Genomic DNA, 22,227 nt, shown 5'->3' with positions numbered 1-22,227 from the left:
AGTTGTTTAGGTTATGACATAATTATTTATTTAATAGCTCATTAATATATTGCAATCACTTTAATAAAAATAACCTAACAACAAAATTAAAGAGAATTAGGTAATGTCAGAGAGTTTATTAACATAAAATATTATTATTTCGATAAAATTAGGATGAATATTCATATACATCATTTGGTTATAATAAACGATGAAGTTATTTTAATCAATTTTTTAATTTAGTTTGAATGAAATTAAAATAAGAATTATGCGCAATACTCATTTATCATACTGTTTTTCATGTATTTGTGTATTCAAATATTTATGATATATATATTTATGCTAATGCTCTTTGACTTAATTTTGCTATAAATAATTTATTCATATACCTTGTAAAACCGTATAGTAGTAGTAGATTATATAGAACATTATTTTTTTAACCATAAAAACAAAATCTAGAATAGTAGGAATTAAAATGTTTGATTTCCTACTTTTATTTGGCAGTATTGATTAAATCAATGATATTGAATAATACTGTTACTGGTAAGCATTAAGCGTATGTCACGTAAATCATCATAATATTATGGCTTAATTTAACTGATATAGATATGTGGAAACTAGATAGATACGCATTACCAAAGTCACCAAAAATGACAATGTAGCTATTTTGTTTAACAAATACGCGCAACAACCAAGGTGAAACTGTCTTTTTATCTATATATGTTGAAACTTGAGAAAATTAATATAATAATAGTATAATATAATTTTTGTAATTAATATACGTTTTAAACGTAATTCGAAAAAGTATAATAAATTGATTATTCAATACCTAAACTAACCGATTCTAATGTTCAAACTAAATAATAAGGTAAAATTATTATTATTAACCCGTGAAATATTAGATCGTACTATATATAGTATTGAGTAGGTAACATATGGATTTATATTTATATCACAATAAACAATCAGATAAATAATTATAATAATAATTATGATGAAAAAAAAATACTGGGTTTAAATCCTCACTATAATAATCGTGAAGTACTTTAATCCATCCCCTTAAATGGATTTTCAATCTTGAATATATTACGGTATATAGACGTAAATTATTTCTATTTTTTTTTCGAATTCTTTATAAAAGCTAAAACGGATGAACATTTTTAAAAGTGGCCATTTGTGATGTGTTTCCATTCAATAATTAAATATATGTAATTTTTGATACATACAAAAATAAGAAGGGTTTTCGATTTAAGAAAAGACATTGTGAAACCATTAGTCAGTTCTTCAGTCGGTCTACAATCTTAAATGTTTGTTGAAAAAAGAACCGGTGGAGAGGATGGAAAAAATTTTGATTTTAAGGAGAATCAATAATATGTGCTAAATGAAAATGATTATAGTTGTAAAATTGTGGATGAAAAATAATATTTTATTTTATTATATTCAATGAGAAAAATATAATCAATATCGCATATTTTGAAAACGTAATTTATCCAAAAAAAAAACTATGATATTCACATAATATTTAATTATATTATTCATAATTTTATATAGTATTTGATAAAATGAGTGCCGGATCTTTGGGGAAGACGGTACCTTGTCTCAGGCGCCTTTCGTACAAAGCTACCTCAATGTTTATTTCATAAGATGAAAAAAGCAAAGAATTTAATTTGAAGAAGAAATGAACCGCAAGAAAAATGAAACAATATTAAATGTTCATGATTTAGTTACAGCCCGTATTATTTTAATATTGTACCTGTGTATTAAGTTTTAAACATGTTTATTAACTTTATATTTAACAGAGAAAACTAATATGCGAAGTATAAAAATATAACGAAAAAATGCGCGAAGAATCGATTATGATGATGCAACAAACGATTTAGTTGCAACGAAGAAGGCCAATGAAACAAGTTTTTAAAATATTTCCGTCCGCTGGTTATTAATTTTTTTTTTATTAAATACTTAGCAAGAACTTTTATGTTCTATTAATGTTCATATTTTTATTACAATACAATATCTTGTTTTACGCGTTCAATAAAGCAGTAAGTTGAGATTTTTTTGAAAAAAGAAAAATGGAATAATGAACATTTTGCCGTAAAGACAATTCTCTATAAATTGAGAAAATAATTTTTTTTACCATCCACGAGCGTCATTATAGTATAATGTCCCAGATCCGGCACCGGATTGTATACTATTATGCTTAAGTCGGTGACTATAATATGTTACGTTTTATACAATAATTATTATAATATTAGGTGTACGACAAATTGCACTTAACAGATAAATCAATTAAAATATTTCATAATAATCAAGTCGAATCGAATCGGTTTGCGGGACGAGTTGCCAATGACTTGAGCTGTTCTTCGGTTTAGCTGAGTTTTGTGAACGACGTACGTTTTACGTAAAATATTGACTGTAAAATATTACAATAATAATTTTATGGTCGGTGATTGATTGCCGGACGAGCGGCGAAGCGTGGCAACTGCAACGCAAACGGCGACTAAGCGGCGGTGGTGGTGGCCGCCGGCGTGGTCTGGTCCACCGGCGAAGCGGCGGCCGCGGACGTGCCGGTCATCAGGGAGGCCACGTTGTCGGTGGAGGCCGCTGCTGGGACGGCCGGTGGCGTGGGCACGGGCGTGGCCGTGCGGTTGGTGGACATGCTCGTGCCGTAGAACTGGGTGGCCTGGTCCAAAGCGGTCTTGATAATGGCCGGAACGCACGGATTGGTGTCCCAGAACGCGGTGCTGCAGCCCAACACGTCGAAACACGTGTACCGGATGGGCGTGTTGGACGGGGCGCAGCACGACAGGATGGCCCACACGCACCGGGACGGTTCCTTGCCCTTCTCCGTGCCACCCGCGACGATGGTCACTTCTTCGACGTCGTCGTCCGGATTCGGTCCCTGTGGGCACACGACATATCATATAAGGTTCACACACGACGCGATTCAGAGGGCCGAAAATATGAATACAGGTAACAAGTGCAGCTTGAATGAGTGGCCAGAGTGAGCTATATACAGAGTAAGTTACGTGTCCACATCGAGTTTTCATAGACAATTATTTTTTCGGTAAAAACAGAGGACCTATATTTAGGTTCGAACGCCGGTCCGGAATTTTTTTGCATATTATGAAAACAAAGTGGGCGTGCCGGGAACACGCGGAACTGAGACGAAGGTTGAGTTTTTTTTTAGTAGGTATTTACCACTCCGGGGGATATATTTCAAGGAATACCCTCCCACCTCTTATCCATACTCAAGTACTCATGGCGAATTAAATAGGTACTATATACATTTTAACAAGTTATTTTATACATTTATTACCTATGTGTTTAATTTGTATTCGTTGCACTGTATACGTTATGTCATTTTATTCTTAAATTTAAGCTATATATATGTTAGAGTTAATGTATGAAATTCTGTAATTCTACGAAATAATTAGTTATTCTATAGAATTACGGGTACTCTTGGTTAATGTATTGAATAAATCCATAAATACATGCTAACTAGATATTTTATAAGCTAACAATAACGGTTTAGTTAATGTATTTAAAACTATTATTGAATCTATACATAAAATATAAATATTCATTTTTAAAAAGTCGATTCTGTTTGTACAACATCAATTTATTAGAATTATTAAAATCTTAAACAAATTACAAATTTAAAAAAATGTAATACACTGCCGAAAACCCACATGGTATTCTATATAATATTAACTAGTAAAACCGTGTAATTTCTATATTAACGAGTATATTTTGGAATTGTATAGAATAACTAGTTATTTAATAAAATAACATATTATCACGTTTATGAGTAATATCCACTAAAAATCTCAATCAACATACTGTTGGGGCAAGACTTGGTAATTGACGAACAAAAACCATATGTAGAAGGGAAGAACGTTCACAGGGCAAAACGTTAAATATGTGATGTATTGCAATTATTTCAAAAAATTATGTACAAATCAAATATTATAATCTTGTCAATAAAGTATACATATTACACGAAACCGGTTACCATAATGAAATTTCGTCTCTATAATGGTGATCTGTGATAAGATTGGGTCGTATGCTCACATATTTTGAAAACGTATCAGTAGTATTTTATAAATTTTTTCTTGTTTTGATATATTCTTAATTTACACTGATTGACGTTCTGTTCGTGGATATTATAACTTATCATCCTAAAACTTGACCGTACTAAGATTTAAAATATTCAATGGTATCATATTATTTTAATTTATGGAATTTGCGAATCGATATTGCTGTTTATGCAATCTACAATAAGCTTGTATATTTGCATAATAATAATATTATATAATAATATTGTATTAGTCTCAATTATATGATCTGATGTTATTATGTTATTTTGAAAAAAGAAATAATCATCGATGAGATTATTATTTATGACTGGTAACGTGCTTCTATTATTACAGTATATTGGTATTATACTATTGTCTATAGTCATCGATTCACATTCACTAATCTCAATGAACACCCACACCAATACTTATAATTTTTATTTACATATCAAACATACTTCTTGTACCTAACTCCTATATTATTATATTTAAATATTTAATATACTATATATATATATCTAATATATAAAATTCTCGTGTCACAATGTTAGTCTCGATACTCTTCCGAAACTGCTTGACCGATTTTTATGAAAATTATTATGCATATTCAGTAGGTATGAGAATCGGCCAACATCTATTTTTCATACCCCTAAGTGATAAGGGTTGTCCAGAAAAAATAAAATAAAAATATTATTATTTACGATAGAAATATTTGTTTATAAATGGTTGCTATTGGTTATATAAATAAAAAATAATAATATTATTATTAAAAAAATAATAGTGTATTATATATTGGTTGCTAATGGTTAGTCGGGCATTTTTGTTGTTTTGTATTATTATTTTTTGTCAGTATATAATATATAATTTATATAATATATTTTTTAATTGTTTTGATTACAGAATTAAGTACTGTTCCGCGCAACAACCTTATTTTTAGTTTTCAATTCTTAGCTATAATAAAAAGATGAACATTTTATACATTTTTAACAGCAAAATAATTTGTGTAATTTTTCAATTTGATAAATTATGTTAAAATTCTAACTTTAAAAGCTTATAAAAAAATATGCATGTGTATTTTTAATATTTTTCAAATGTTTTTCTAACAATATATCAGGTGCCTTATATTAAATTTTCATGCTTTTTGACACAATAAATAAAATTGTATTGACATGTATAGAAAAAAAAACTAAAAAAAAGGTGGGCAAGTGGGTGTCGCTCTGCTGTACAGTAGGTTACAAGTAGGTCACTGTAATGGATGGTGTTAAATTTGAGTTCAATGATATTATATCATTGTAGACGAAAAACGATTCTGAGCGGAAACGGTTTGTCAGCGTATGATATTACTATAAGTATATTTTATGATATTATTGTGAACAAAGTAATTTATGTATAACCTATTTACGTGGAACCTTGTATATATATATATATATATATATATTGGTAAACCCATATAAATGTTTTAAATAATTTTTATATTGTATTAAAGTTGATTAAAACGTGTTAAAACAGCTAAACAAACTTGGAAAAAACGCGTTTTAATATTTTAAAACTGTTTTTTTTTTGTTTTTCAACAAACTCTGGGCCTCGGAAACGCGTCTTTATGCGGGTAGGTATATCTTATACAGATGACCACTGCTGCTTACGTCTTCGTCGATACCGTCGTCTACATCGTCGCCGTCGTTGTCACCGTCAGCAGGTGTTGTCCCGTTGGCCGCGGGGGCCGTGCAATTCGATCTGGTCTTGACGACGATCACCAGCACGTCGTTTGGTCGCTTGCCACCCCTGGGCGGCAGGTACCTGGTAGGGACATAATAATAAGGAATCACCCACGACAGATGCTGCAACTCGTACCTAGGTCGCGGTAACTGGTATCCCGTGCTCGCCAGCGGGCTGAACGGTGCCGGTCGCTGCACTAGCTGGCCGGGGCCGGGCTGGAACTCGGTAGGGTTGAGCAGCACGAACGGGGATTGCTGCAGTGGCTGTTCGATGCCGTTTTGGAACAGCCTGGCGAAACCGGTGCGCAGCTCGTTGCTAAACGAAGTGCTCGTCAGCCCGGCGTTGGAGTGCGCGCCCCGCATGGACAGTGCCGCACAAGCGGTGGCCACGAACCACGTAATCCACATTATGCCGCAGTTAAAGCGATGACGACGAAGGTGAAGGTGTTACTCGTCCTCCTGTTGTACAACTCTTGCTGACTCTGGGATGGATCTACAACGAAACACCACAGAAAGCCCGTTAAAACTGTTAATATAATAAAATATGTGTTTCGCAGCATCGATTTTCCGATTTTGTATACAAGTTCTATACGCGGTGTCATGTACACTGACGGACCGAACCAGTCGTTTAGAAAAATAAGTAAACACATTTAGGTGCTCCAAGGTCGGCGGTCAAACAAACTGGCGGTCGGTAGCTGCTTTGTGTTAAGCAATCAGGACATAATTTATTGAGAAGCGTTCGCACCCTGAAAACCTTGAGTAAGTATATATTGGCACTAGATAAATAGTGCGACAAACAAAATAAATAATAATTATTTCCTGGCGTAGAGTTTTCCACGGCGGTGGGCGGAGCCACCAATCGTCAGCTGGTTTAATGTAGACTTAAATAAAAGTTCTATTACCGAACTTTTTGGTATAGACCGCTATCATATTATTATATACTTATTTTTATAAATTAATATCGATCGAATACGTGTAACATTCTATTACCTGTACGATAAAATAAATATAAAAGTCTATATTACTCGAAATAATAACGCTATAGTTGTACGATATGTTTTATGACAGCACAGTCTGAACCATCGAACCGTGCACCGCATTCAAAACATTTTATCATGGTCTGACACCACAGTATATCGTCATTAGATCGGATGTAAATCGATTTAAAACCTATGAGGTTATTTAAAATTATATATTTCTAAAATGGATCACAAGTGACTTTTTAATATTTCATCACCTCGCGAACAGCGATTTTGTACAAGTTTTGAAAAACGCTGACCTTCATTCGTGCGTATAGGTACCTACTACACACGTTTAGATGATTCGTTTTTAGTTTGCAGTGTAGTATCTCGGCGGAATATCAACAAGTGTTCGGGCTTAAGTCCTCCCTAATCTTGGTCGTGTCATTTTGAACACAGTCAGAAGAACAACGAGGAAAATTAATCGACAAACGTTGTATTTATATATATATATTTACACGATTCAAGACGATGGGCTGGCGGAGGTGGAGGGTTTAAGTGCGACTTACATCCAACACATATTTTTTTTAGCAGATGTCGCTGTGTCAAACATAAGAAGATTTTTTCGATTTCAAAAACCGCCCAGAATTTCGCACTTTGTACACTTTAATTTGTTTGCCCGCCTGATGTTAGAAAAGAAAAGCCGCTTGGCCTATTCGCGTTATTGCTATGACCGACAACGACATGACAAGCGTCGTCAAATTACACGTTGGGAAAAAAAATAATTGTCATCCGAAATAAATCCCTCGACATACTCGACTTAAACCCCGGACCACCACGACGACTACCACCACCACCACCAACCACTACGACGACCATCACTGTCTTGTTGGCCGTTCTTAAAGGGTCGAGAAACTGTCGAAAGGTTTAACCCTTTAATCCTCGGGAGTATTGTTTGTCGGCTGTCGCTGGATCCAACAAGCATTGTACACACACACACACACACACACACACACACACACACACACACACACACACACACACACACGCATGCATGGTAAAACGTCTTCGTTTCAGCCGAACAAAAGCGTCGCGCATCCACGACAAGTGGCAACCGATATGGCACTCCAATTTTGTCGCATGTATAACGATAATAATATCATAACAACGGCGCGATACGTCTCGTCATCGTCACTAGTGAGGTCTTTTGTGCTCGCAGCTTTGTACCGGGCTCGCATAATCTCCCGCAATATTATGGTTAGGCCCTTCGTTATCCTTTATAATATGCGTGTATCACACCTGCAAAACAAACAACGCCTTCCTTTCGGGCGACGTTTTCGATCGATTCTGCCGCGGTTAGTCAGATGAGCTTAACATACGCACCCCGTTTTGACGGAAACACTACAAACCGACCAATCCCACAATAAAAATAATAACAATAATAATATTATCATAATCGTTACGCGGGTCAGTCGAAAATGGGCGGCGGACCAGCGGCCGATGGCACACGTCCGCGGTGTCGCATCGCGAGTTAGTCATACCATTCTAAACGATACCTGCCCAGACCTACCTATACTGGATTTCGGCGGGAAATCGATGCTAATGGCACGCCCGGGAATTCGGTGAACGTATTTTTTACACACTCGCGATTCCCCCCCCCCCCTTCCGTTCACGAAAATGTCGCGAATAGCGCGGCGGCGGCGCCGGCGGTGACAAATTGACTATAAACGCTCCTCCCGCCACGGAACAACTAGGATCGAACCACGTCAACTGTCGTCCGCAATTACGGTGCAGCGATGTGTCGCTCTCGCGGTATATTGAGCGGAAAATCGGATTCAAAAGCGTTGTGCCTCCATACACGCTCGGTCATCCGTCGTCGTTAATCATCCCGAACGGTCTGCCGCGATAAACGCCATCGATTCCACCACGTCGTGAACCCGGTTTACCGGTAATGCGACGTCGACGTCATTAGACGTGACTTCTCGATCTGTCGACGCGATATTGTTACCGAAATGGACTCGAAAAACCTACATCGTCGACGAGCCTATCGTTAGGTACCTATAATATATATCGTTTAATTTCTGGCGACATTTAGACGTGCTCTAAATTTAATCGAACATTAAAAATATAACAACATTATATTATGCGTACCACACTTGTAAATCCACGCGAGTATAATATAATAATATATTTTATATAATATTATTTTTGCCTCACGAACACTTTGACTTCCGGTTATGTGTAGAATAATAAAATATGTCGCTGTCCGTGTATATAATTAACTTCGTGAAATATGAAAAACAAAATTAGTTAGGCTGCAGAAAAATTTATATTTTATAATTTATGATTTGACGTGAGATAGGCAAAAACATCATTTATTTTTTTTTTTGGTGGAATTTCGGACGCGTGGACTTTATAGGCTATTATAGCTTTGAACCGTTCACCACCATCGTTCGTTCACCTTCCAATTAATCCCATTTATAGTTTGTTTTTCGAGCTTGCGTGAGTTTATTACGTTTTTAGCTTATACAAATTATCGTAATAGTAATGCGTGTTGAAGTGTTGTCTGTATTATTCAGATAGTATGACGAACGTCTATTTGATTCTACAGTCCAATTATCCAACAAAAAGCTTGTAAAACATTTCTTTGAATAAATCGAAAATTTCACGTTTTAATATTATATACCTCGTAGTTTAATACTCGTTTATATTTATACGAAACGATTAATACAAATCTTTTGAACGGGCAAACTTAAAAGAAGCGGCAGTTAAGTGCAATACAGACATATAAATGCTTAATGAAATAATAATATGGTTCTTTGGTTTAAACTCAAAGGCTCAACGGTAAAAGATGAAAATTAACGTAAAATATATACGCATGCAGAGAGTTTCAAATGTACGATTCGTATGTCTTTTAAGTTTTAGTTAGTTTGTTTCGTTCGAAATTCTACTTTAACAATTAACTATTTTTAAATTGAGTGATTGACGTTTGACTTTATCAAATAATATTAGCTTATCAAAAATGAAACCTTTGAATATATAACTATATAAGTTTTCATTTTCGATTAGCGCATGGCATTAGTTTATTCTTTATTATATGTTAAATATTATCAACATACTAAGCTGATAATAGTCTGTATGTATAAATTGTAAATTGTTTTTGACATAGATAGATGATATATTTCCAAATACCACGGCTATAGATAGTATGATTGCCGAACGAATCTTGAAAAAGGGTCTATCGAAATGAATCTCTAGAATCAATATTAAACATCTAGAGATTTACGCACTAACACTTATTTGTCATAGTGGCTATGACGCAACTTCAATTTACATTTGAATAGTAATTGCATTTATAGTCACTACGACAAATAAGCGCTAGCGCGTAACTCTCCAGCTGTTTAATACTGATTATGGAGATTAATTTCGGTAGACGCTTTTCAAGATTCGTTGGGCAACCATACTATCGAGCCAAAAACTAATGTTGTCTTTATAGTCTTGGACCCTAATAAAATATTAATAGTTAGGTACTATTAATCATATTTTGCGATAAAACCAATAAGGGGTGAAAGTTTATATAGGTATTGGCCGAATCAACAAGAAAAAAGTAATTTTTTTGTTCATAATTTTATAATGATGTGTTTGATGTATAATGCCTAGTATTAGGTACATTATTTAAACGAGTCTAACGAGTAAAATATGAAATTATCAATGATTATCTAATTTAATAATAATATAATTATTTACTATAATTTTGGGAAGTCAACATTAGGCATAATTTGCAATTTTTAACGATGAATGGTTTCGAGAGCATATTATTATTGTTATCATTATATTATAGTATAATATCTTCTGATATCTTAATCGCCTAAATCGGTCTCTGTATATGACTCTATTATTATGGTTTGGGTAAAATAAACTTTAACTGGCAACGGGCCAAACCAAGGTCGTGTGCGACTGGTAACGGGGACGAACACGGTATTCGTCGTCAAACACGATACGCGACAGTGGCGGTGTAGGTGGTGTACTGGTGGATCGGCGGCGGCGTATAGACTTAAAATCCACCGGGGAAATCCATACGACATTAAAGTCCCGGGAACGATCTAGTGCATAGTACACAACTATATACAGTGTAAAAATACACGCTCACGCACCCACACACACACACCCACACACGTATTTTGTAACTTATGTCTAATGGCTCTGGTGATTTTTGGCCCGAGAAAATGGGTGCCCGGTATATAGTAATGCATCCCCGACGGTATATAGGAGCGCCGCCGTCGCCGCCAAGACGTGTACGCTGCACTGTACGCTCTATGTCTCTCTATGCCGTTGTATAATTTGTCTAAAAGCTTTTTCGCCAAATTGAATCATGTGGAAGACGCGAGGAAAATCACGAAATACGTACGTACATGCATCTACTTGTATTCTTCGCATAATATCATCATCTCTCCGGTCACTGACTCGAGAGTCATCGTATTACGACACACTTGTGCGTATATTATTTTAAATATGTGTAATATACGTATACCTACGTCATTTTATTATAGTAGTAACTAGTATTAGTATTAGTTGTATATAGCGTAGAAGTAGTAGCAGTACTGAGCAACTTTTTATCACATTTCTATGTCCCGGGAATACAAAATGGTCGCTGTCTATGAGGACGCCTCGCCCGAATGCGTTGGTCTCCGTTTTACAAACGAACAGCTTAGAATATATTTTCAGCCGAACCAATAGGGTTTTGTTAGCTTTAGTATATTTTTCTGAGTGTAAATAGACCAATAATATTGTTAAATTTAAAAATACAAAAATTGACTTATAAGCTTTTATTGATATTTTAACTTTTAAACGAGTTAAGAGCATTTTAATATAGGTATAGGTACTATATTATTGTTATAACTCACTTTAAAATTAAAAGTAGTGTAAATAAAATACTATGATAGCAGATCAATTCACTCTAATATTAAAGCCAACAACACAAAATTGGTTCGGCTGGTTTCCACGTTTGTATAAGGCGGAGACAACACAATATTTTGAACCGATGTGAATGCTCCACTGTCAGAAAAAATTAATGTCCCGGAAAAATACGGCTTTTGTTATTATTTTTTTTTTTCAGAATGATATGCCAAAGTACAATAATATAGGCCACAGTGTTTTACAATAATATTATAATGGTTCCAAAATAACAGTTTTAATATAAAAATATTGATTTTCCTATGTTCACGATAATAATATTATTAGGTGTAGGCATTAAAATAGATCGAATGACCCTTTGCCGGGACATATTATCGTACTGTACGCGATACACATAATATATAATATTTATATAAAATATTTTATTTATTAAAATATAGTGTTACGTACGCTCACACACTACTCGTAATCGCTTACTCCGATTATTCATACATTTCGCGTACGATGTCAAACGTACAGAAGCGTGACTGGATGCTTTTTTATTTTCCACCCCGACAAACACGTTTTACAATATTGTATAAGTCGCAGTGACAATAATTATTATTATTGCAACCGATCGGTGTGGCGCCAATACGCCATGACGAACGTGCAGCTCGGCCATTACAATTTTATAATAATATTATAGTCTTGTGTTATTATATTATTATGTAGTATAACTGTGTAAAATAATAATAAACACCAAAATATGATTTTCTTCTCCAGCTCAACCATTTTTTTTTTTTAATGTATTTGTGTTTGTTTGTTTGCCAAAGTTCTTCCATACACTGTACGGAGTTGAAGGGATCACCAAAATAAATAATGGAATCCTCGGCAATACTCCAGTTGCATTACCTACTTTTCAGAATTAGAAGACTAGGTACGTTTGCTACTACTCATCTTTATTTTTTCTTTTCATCTCTCTATACTTCTTTGGATAACACGCGATGTCTTTTACTTGTTATATTACTTATGTTATTATATTGTTATCTATATATTGCTATATACGACACACTCACACACGACAACGCGATACGCCAGTTGGCGATTACATTTTTATTTTATTGCTTGAGCCGATCTTGTTGTTGTTGTTTATTATACTTTCTATCATTGTTTATTTGTTTATTTAATATTCTTAATGAACCGTTTTGTTTTCTAAAAAAAAAAAAATGTTTATGGCATGATGATTGGCACGATTGACAAATATTTAAACTTAACCAAAAGTATGTCGAAGGTCGAAGACTTAATGTAATTTAAAACCGACGTGACAAAATCGTTTCGCGGTAGCCCAAAACCGTCCCAACAGCTTAATTTGTTTCGCAAAATGGTAACGATTAGCCGTGCATCGTTCGCCGTGCTTTCGATAATTTATCAAGGCATTAACTTTGTTCCTAACACATTTCCGTCGATAATCGGTAAGCTCGCGAGGAATACGGCGAATTTCACATATGCAAAACTATTCCACTATCGAAATCTGATTGAGCCGTCTACAAACTCATATAAAGTTATGAAAAACGCGGAAGTTTTAAATTATATTTTATTGAATGACTAATCGTTATATTAGATAATGTCAATATGGATGAATGCGAAATAACTATAGACAAATTTCCATAAGGAATTTCACGGAAAACCTGCCGCAGCTGTTTGCCATAACGTGAAAAGTATGTTGTTCTATTTTAATATACCTACTATAGTACCTACTTTTATTATTATGCTATCATTGTTGTTATAATAATTGTTATAAAAAAAAAATTTTAAAAATAAAATACCGAAATATTTTTAATATGGTTAAGTCTTTTTCGCTTATACGATAAATGAAAACTAGGTGTTGTACGAAATTTGTAAGAATTCAATTTACAACATCGTTTTCAAAACGATTGCATGAATACAAAACAATGAAACACAAATAATATATATTTTCTGCCGTTAAGAACTATACGTTTGATTATATATCTATTATCATTATAATATGTACTACGTTTTAAGAGGAATGTATATGTTATGTTTTCGGAACGGCTTATACTATTTTTGTGTATGCCTTTGTTAATTTTTTTATTTATCTATATTTAATGGCTTACGTAAAAAAAAAAATACGCTTGGATGCATTGACAATGAATTCGTAATAATATTATTATAATATTTTGCATGTATTGCACTGGGTAACAGTAAAAGAAGAAAACCGTATGCGGACCATAATATTATTGTGGAAGCGGCATCCGCGACGGTGGGAATTCCTTCGCCCAAAAACCATGACCGATATTTCGCGGGTTTTTGAGACGATCGAATGCCTAATATTTATATATTATTGTATCACACCCAGCGATATCGTAATACAATTATCGTCCACGGTTAGCGATAAACGCAATCATTACATTTTCACGCGCATCCGCTGGTCTCGCGAAACATCGAGATCACGGTCGCGGCCAATTCGCACGCGGCGTGCAGCGCGGGCGCTCACCGTGACGGCGAGCGGTCGTCCTTGCGGGCGGCGGAGTGTCTGACGCTGCCAAACCGTGAAGATGCCCGCGACTTGCAAACACCCGTGTGTGCGTGTCCGTGGCCGGTTGTGACTTGGGGGGGGGGGGTTTGGGCAGAGGGAGGAGAGACAGATTCGACTAACCCAATGATGAGCAACAGTGATATATTATGATGGTCTCACCGCGGTGACCCGGATCATTCGATCCCTGAAATATAGGTATCGCGGCAGCTTGAGGAGTCATCCCTCGACCTTTATATGGATTACTTTAGCTTTCCATCCATATTATAATCTCTACATATATATTATACATCCATATACATGTATTTGATACACATAAATGTTCTGAGAAATGTGTTATCAACGGTGATACGAAAGAAAAACCATTTTTTTCCCATATAGTTTCCTATACGACGACATTATATACTTTACTATATATAGGTATAATTGCACTGTCCTGCATCGATTCCAAAATCATTGTCGACTGAAAATAATAAACGCAACATAGAGATGATGAACGATGTGCGCACTTTATATTATATGAAAATGAAAATCACGAATTTTAGGATAAATACCTAATATGTTATTTTCAAAGTCGACTTTTGACTTTTAATCCATATCCGATTGCCCGCCTGGCAGGTGGTGGTATGTCTATACATAATAGATCGCGATCAAACAAACCTATGCTGGGAAAATAGTTTATCGAGCGCTGCCCCGTTAAGTACCTCGTTAATAGTATCCTCCTCAGAACATTTATACATATATACATAATATTATGTGGCCTAACCTATGTGTAATGTATATACTATATATACCTATATACGTGATATGTATCTCTAGGGTACACCTTCGCCGACCAATGTATCGACTAGTAAAATTGTAGGTTTCGGTGGTTGGCTGTTTGTCTGTAGGATCTCTAGGGACGACACAGGTGTCTGTGCAACATAAGTAATAAAAAAAAAAAAAGTTCTGCTGCCGGAATTTAAGGCATACTGGATGTCTTTACATCGCCAGACAGAAACATTGAAACGTTGCAACATTTCACAAGTGTAAAAAAGGCGGTAACCTTAATTATTACCTACGTAGCCATAAAACTGTTTCAAAAAGCTACACTTAAATACCTAATTCGATAAAATTATTGATTCGTGATCAAACAATCACCTCGATCATTATCTATAGTTACAGTATACAAATATGGCCATCGTAATAAAAGGTATTTATTACGTGCGTTTAAAAAGGCATAGCTGTGGCGAGATACGGAATTTTACGACTAAATTGCAGTGGTCCGTCAGCAATGACCCTATTGTAACGATTGGAGGCGGTGATTATAATGTTTACCTACATTCGTATTCATCGTATTGTATTATATTGTTATAATGTCGGGATTAGTATAAGTTATATAGTTGTTCTACGAGAAATCGAGCAGCCCACGAGCTGTTCGTTATTGCAGTCTGCGCATATAAAAAAAGATAAGGTGGAGTTGTGCGAAGTTTTTTTTTCCCCAACCGAGGAGATAGGAAACGATAGTGGATACCAATATATCGTATATAGGTATAGCGCGTTCTGACGGAAGTTCGTTTACGCATCAGAGGGGGGGGGGAGAAGTTGCGGAGATTAACAAAAACTGCGCTGCAATGGCGTAGTGTATGCAGTGCGCCCTACCGAAGGGGGCAATAAGCGCAAAACGATTCCGAGAAAAACGATTTCCCGACACGTACTAACGAAACACATACCGTTTCTACTATATCGGACGGATCTTTGCCCATCGCTGTTGTCTCCGGTCTGAGATATCAATCAGACTTCAACGCAGTATATATATGCATCGCTGGTCGGCCCGGTGGCAGACGCGGCATCCGGTTATCCCCGTAACGATCTCCCCGGCCAATTACTGGACATAAAAAATATTTGCAGTTTCGAATCCGGTTAAATTATTTATCGTCCAGCTGCGGCGGCGGTGGTCGGGGGTGTCGGGGTGCACTGCAGCAGGAGAGACGTGCACGCACGCCGAATAAATTCGCTTCCGATGGGCCACGGGCGTGCGCGTTATATTATTATTGCGGGGGTCTTCTCGGGGACTCGAAAAATATAAAACAAAAATATATACACCGGTATAATTTACGATCGGTAGGGCAGAGGGCTTCGAAATTTCTCACGCCACTGTAAAATATTAACCATATAGTCTCTCTCTTTCTCTCTCTCTCTCTCTCTCTCTCTCTATCTCTCTCTCTCTCTCTCTGCAGACCGCGTGAATTATGAAAACGCCCAGCGTTATGAAACAATATGTTATAATATATTATGTTCGGCTGCTGTGAACCGACGGGAGGTATAAAATTTGTTAAATCACAAGCACATTTTTATTCGAAATAATAATAATATAGTATAAATCTGCTATGGTGGCCGTCGTAGCAGCCGTATAAGTATTACACTATATGGTTCATTACGCCGTATAGCAGTCCGATATACACGACTGATTCACACATAAAATTGCTTCTATTTTATTCATATGTGAAAGTGCAAATTATTATAATTATGATATTTATATACACACAACGAAAAATGAGTTTGATTTGGTTCAGGGTTGAGAATTCTATTACAGTGTGTATTGTGTTATACGAGTGTAAGAAAATTAAATTTAATTAATTAATCAAAAAAATACACGGCTGGTTATATTATACTTCATTGTTTTAATATATTTGTTACCACATATTTTATTAAAAATTAAACAACGAAAAAAAGAGTTAAAATTATTGTTAATTAATTAATCAATGGTTATACATTTTAGTTTTGTTAGGGCCTCTTTAATTGTAATACAGATGTAATGAGTTCTTGAAATGGAATAATATAATAGGTAGTTCAATTTCATGCAAACTTCTTTGGATTTTGAGTGAAATAGCTTAAAAAAAATTGTTTTTTTTATTCTAGCTAAGAGAAAATATTTGAGTTTTACTCCGGACAAAACTATCATTGGCTGAATCAAATACTTACATTTTTTTGTAAATAAAACTCCCTATGTGTATCCACTAAACGTTTGGTGATTATATTTATATTTAATATTAATTTCTAATACCTTTTTGTAGCCAAGGGTAGTTTTTATAATTAACTTAAAACACATAATTAAACGCAAGAGATTTCAAACTACGACGATTCGACGAAATAACGTAAACATTACCAGTCATTATAATTATATTACTGTGCAGTCTTAATGAAATTAAATGTTCATGATGTAGGTATCGATTAATCACTAATTGGTAGAATGGAACTGCAAAATAGTAACACCAGCCAATGGTTATTTACTATAATTCGATATTCTAGGCTAGTCGTTGACACAATATATTATGTCAGAAATGTGCTTAAAGCTCGGTATTTTTATCTTTTAAGAAACAAATCGATTGATCTTACACATTTATAATCATGTTTTAATATATTCGCGTTAGCTGGTAATAACAATAATTATATTTTGGATTTAGTTTCATGAAAATGTTTATAATTTAATTTCACTGTCACAGTTCCTGAGTTTACCTTCAATTACTTATTGTGTAACGAATTACACACCTACTTATTATTCGTTTTATGCTACTATAAATTATTCTGTAAATTACTAACATTTATAATTAACAGAGAAAAAATACCGCTTTTGTTTACTTTCAATTAAACTAGATATTATAAATTAAACTGTTTACACGGTAAAGAAAGAAATGTTTATAGAGAGGGAACTATTTGGTTTTAAATAAAATGTGAATTATCCACCAGCATTACAAAAAAAAAAAAACAAAACGCTATCTCGTATAAAAAATAATAATTATTTTTGAAAATTTAATTTTTTTAGTTTGATTGATCTAAAAGTCTTGTTTTAAACGCAGCTATGCAATCTTGCATAACTTTTTAATTAAGCAACTTTTATAAACTATTTTTATAGATTATAAAATATAATATATATTCCGAATAAGTAACAGAATAAAAATAATGCATAATATAACACATAATACTTGAATAAATTAAAAATCATAGTATACATTTTCTGACGGGTATCGGAATTCATTCCTGGAACTGTTAGGTCTGGTTTAATATTACACAGTCAAAACAATTCTAAAGCTGATTTTATATTCTATTTTAGTGTTATTTAAAATTCATCACAATATGTTTTGCGTCCATACTCGAAAGTCGAAACACTATACCACTTTTCAATCTATTTTACGACTTGATATCACAGCAGAGATTGAAACGATAATCTGGAAATCGATAGAAATCTGACCTCACGGCAACTAAAAACACATATTTTATTTGTTTTACCTACATAGGTACCTATAGGTATACCAACTCATATAATTTAGCGACAACAACAATGTGATATTATACAAGGTGTAACAGAAAGACTTGACGAAAAAAAAAATGCTACTTATACGTATGACAAAAATTGTTAAAATCTTATGATTAGTAAAGAATTGAAACATACTCATGTCAGCAAATTCCCCAAAAAAATATTTAAAAAAAGTTATTATGTTCCAAATTCATTTAATCAAAAAATATTAATTTTTTAAAAATTCTAAAAAATAAAGTACTTGACTTAGATAAATGTTTTAACTATCAAAATTGTTCTTATAATCAGATTTACAAATTGGCTATTTTGAATATACCTATCCAAAAAAATTTAAATGAAATTTACATTTTTTTATTTTCAGTGTTCACAAATAAAAATAATTTTTATATAATATATGTGTAACGCCAGTGACGATAAATTATATATAGGTAATAGGTATATAAAAAAAATTGTTTATATTGATTAGAACAAAATTTATTCCAAAAGTAAATTCTATCCGTTACACCCAGTACGACAAAATAGTGTGGCAATAATTTTATTAAAATACAATATAGTGTGGTGTTACTCACGATGACTGTGTCGACGGAATTCTCGGGCAACATACACTTTAAGCACACTGAACGTACTGACCGATGGTTGAAAAACGCTGCACGTTTCCCAGGTACAGGCCGACTGCCCTTGAATGTCTGCAGTGGACCATGCACCGTGGTGAATCGGGTCTTCGAGTTTCCGGGGGGCATTAATGATAATGACAATAATGTGATATGTCCTCAATGAGAAAACACAAATTAATCATGCCGCGAAAAACTTCCGATCACGGTAGGGTGACAAATTCCGCCTGTATTTAATACGGTAACGGGATTATCGTCGGATATGTCGCATGACAAATCGCGGGGTTCATTATTATTATTATTATTATTATTATTATTATTGTTGTCGCTGTAGATCTGTGCACGTTTTTTTTACCATTATTATTATTATTATTATTATTATCTGTTAATCCGGAAAATGTTTAATACAATTAGTCGGTACGCGCATATGCGATGTCGTTCAAGATTAAAAACGTTTTGCGAGAAGGTCGGCGGCGTAGCTTTCAAGTTTTTGTCGTGAACGATGATAATATTGTTTTAATATAAGTAGTACGTATAATATAATAAATTATGCGGGACCCGATAGTAATGACTATAATAATAAGTCTGCGCGGGTCCGTCACGGCGTTACCAAAATACGTAAAACAATTTACTCGACTTTTACAATAAAATATAATTATTCAAACTATGTAGGTATATATTGTGATAAATGATAATCACTGATGGTTTTTTTTCTGCTCGAAGAGTAGAATATTTCGGATAAACATTTTATAAACGTCGGAATGATATTATTGGATAACGTAAGAATATGCGGAGAGCAACCCTTCCTCCACACACACACACACACACACTTAAATGTATTATTATACGTGTGCATAGTTTACATATGTATTTGCTCACGCTGTATTATTGCGTTTCGCGGAGTTCGTTAAGCGCATTTAAATATTTACGAACTGTTTAGCCATATATACGCATGCCAGTGGTGATTCTGCGACGAGTCCCGGAAAAAGTACATCGTTACAATGGCCTAGTTCGTGTATCCGTACCTGTTTGGTTTAGATAAAGCCAAGAGCAGTGTGCTAAATAAAAGATTAGCCTACAGATGTGTTTTTAGTTTCATTGGAGGGATCTCTATTAAACACTCGCGCTTTACTTTCAGGCACGTTGAACTTGCCGGATTACGTACAAAAAAAAAATACACCGGTATATACCTATATAAATGGCTGTAGTCGATTTGCACCAAAATTGACCCAAAAATTATTCAACATGTGTAATTTCCACCATTTTTTTTAAAACGCGTTTGTAATTTGCACCAAAATATGGATAATATGTAATTAGCACTATCCTCAGGTAGTAAGAAATAGGAATTGTAATTTGCACCAAAATTAAAATCGATTTTTTTTTCGATACTATCTCGATACTTACAAGTTGTTGTACATTTTGTTGTAAGTTTATATAAAATCGTATTATTATGAATGCAAAAAAAAGTTAGCCAATTAAAGTAATTTTACATAATATAATTAGTTATAATATAAACTTACAACAATATGTGTATAAGCTCAGCTATTTTATAAATAAAAATTAAGCTAAAGTTATATTATGATTATAGGCATCTTTATCAAAATCTATATTGTATATATTTGTTTTTTTTTTTTAATTTTACACATATTTATTTTATTTATTTTTTATTTTTAAGCGTAATACACAATCTGTATCGACTAGACACAATAAGCATATATGATGAGAGTTACAAAGATTGACATGGAATTTGATGAAAGAAGCCACCCATCGATAGCACTTCCTATGAGTTTTATTAATTTAAGATTATCTTAAGAGATGCCCCAATGCCCCCTTGGGGAACACCAACATTGATAACTGCTATGTCAGATAGAGCCGAACCGTAGCGTATTTGAAAATGCCTATCTGTTAGATAGGATTTAATAAGTAAATAGTAGGTGGGTGGCAGGAATTTCTTAAGTTTATACAAAAGCCCGTCATGCCATACGTGAGATGTCTAGAAACACGCAATTGCAAAACAGTTTTTTTTCCAGGGCATACGAAATGGAGTCTACAACTCTGTGTGCTTGATGAATAGTCGAGTGTGAAGCGCGAAAACCAAATTGGATGTTTGGAAGAATGTTTTTTTCCATAATTATCGGGAGAATTCGTTTCAGAATTAACCGTTCCAGTTAGTTAGTTTTACATATAATTATTTTAATTGGCAAATTTTTTTTTATATTCATAATAATACGATTTTATATAAACTAACAATAATATGTGTAGCTCAACATGTGTATAAGCTCAACTAGTTTATAAATAAAAACTAAGCTAAATTTATATTAGAATATAGAAACTTGTAAGTTGGTACTATCGAGATATTATCGATAAAATAAATGATTTTAATTTTGGTGCAAATTACATACCCTTATTTTGGTGCAAGTTACAAATACTACTTTCGACTACCTGCAGTGGTGCAAATTACATATCTTTAATTTGGTGAAAATTACAAACTCCCATATAAATGGGGAGGAGCATATTGCATATAGATATGTATAATATAGGTACCTGCAATTGTATGATATTACTTTCATATCGTTTTTATTTAAATTTTTTAGCAAGTGATAATAATATTGTTATGTATCAAAATAATACTACATTTGTTTTAGATAACAATTCGATCTATACCTCACATATAATATGTCTGCCTATAGACGCATTGGTGAAATGGCACGGTAAAAAAAAATAATAAATATAAGATGAAAAAATGTCTAACTACAACGATAGGTACATTTTTTTTTAACATAACGACTTATTTATGCATTTTGAAAACAATAACAGAGTGAATCGATACCTGTGTTTGTATCAACGGAGAGAGGAATATCTTTTGTCAAACGCATGCGCAAAGTTCTACATTTATCTTGAATTCAAAAATTCCGTCTATACCGTTTTATTTTTATAAATAAATAAATAAATTGAGTCTCTTCTATATAACCCGAACAAATTTTTCACCCTCGGTATTCAACGTGGGAAATTACCATTATACGTCCTGCTATTATCAAACTAAGGCGTAGGTAAATCGTATGACATAATCGGCCGATTGCAGATTTTCGTAGACTTGCGTTTTGCTATCGTATACGAAACAGGTGTGATATGTTTGTTTTACG

The 22,227-nt window shown here is 34.0% G+C and overlaps 2 protein-coding genes across 5 annotated transcripts in view; one reads left to right on the top strand and one right to left on the bottom strand.

Moving 5' to 3' along the window:
• LOC100161256 overlaps positions 1-22,227 on the top strand; it is a 172,387-nt gene that overhangs the window by 83,762 nt on the left and 66,398 nt on the right. The window contains exon 2 of one of the 3 annotated variants that reach the window (XM_029487161.1): positions 12,456-12,559. The exons of the other annotated variants lie outside the window; for them this stretch is intronic. Coding sequence (XP_029343021.1) covers positions 12,502-12,559 — 58 coding nt within the window. The 5' untranslated portion in view covers positions 12,456-12,501. The remainder of the gene's footprint in view (positions 1-12,455; positions 12,560-22,227) is intronic. 3 annotated transcript variants of the gene reach the window in all.
• Positions 1,007-20,518, bottom strand: LOC100573041. 2 transcript variants are annotated; one of them, XM_003243791.4, is made up of 4 exons: positions 19,043-20,507; positions 5,907-6,263; positions 5,699-5,852; positions 1,011-2,878 (listed from the first exon to the last, which is right to left on the bottom strand). In XM_003243791.4, the coding sequence occupies exons 2-4, from the start codon at positions 6,176-6,178 to the stop codon at positions 2,477-2,479; spliced, it is 828 nt and encodes a 275-aa protein (XP_003243839.1). In that variant the 5' UTR covers positions 6,179-6,263; positions 19,043-20,507; the 3' UTR covers positions 1,011-2,476. The 2 variants fall into 2 exon arrangements, with proteins under 2 accessions (XP_008182050.1, XP_003243839.1); XM_008183828.3 differs by having other exon boundaries at positions 1,007-2,878; positions 5,699-6,263; positions 19,043-20,518.

Source organism: Acyrthosiphon pisum, chromosome A1 (assembly GCF_005508785.2).
Source record: "Acyrthosiphon pisum isolate AL4f chromosome A1, pea_aphid_22Mar2018_4r6ur, whole genome shotgun sequence".
Lineage (NCBI taxonomy): Eukaryota > Metazoa > Arthropoda > Insecta > Hemiptera > Aphididae > Acyrthosiphon > Acyrthosiphon pisum.
Note: the sequence above shows the minus strand (reverse complement) of the source record. Positions and strands in the feature narration are given on the sequence as shown.

Excerpts from the sequence above, each read along its gene's own strand:
- LOC100573041 (XM_008183828.3), bottom strand. The coding sequence starts at position 6,178 with ATGTGGATTACGTGGTTCGTGGCCACCGCTTGTGCGGCACTGTCCATG. Across the intron at positions 2,879-5,698 it reads ACGACGGTATCGACGAAGAC|GGACCGAATCCGGACGACGA; the intron begins GTAAGCAGCAGT and ends GTGTGCCCACAG.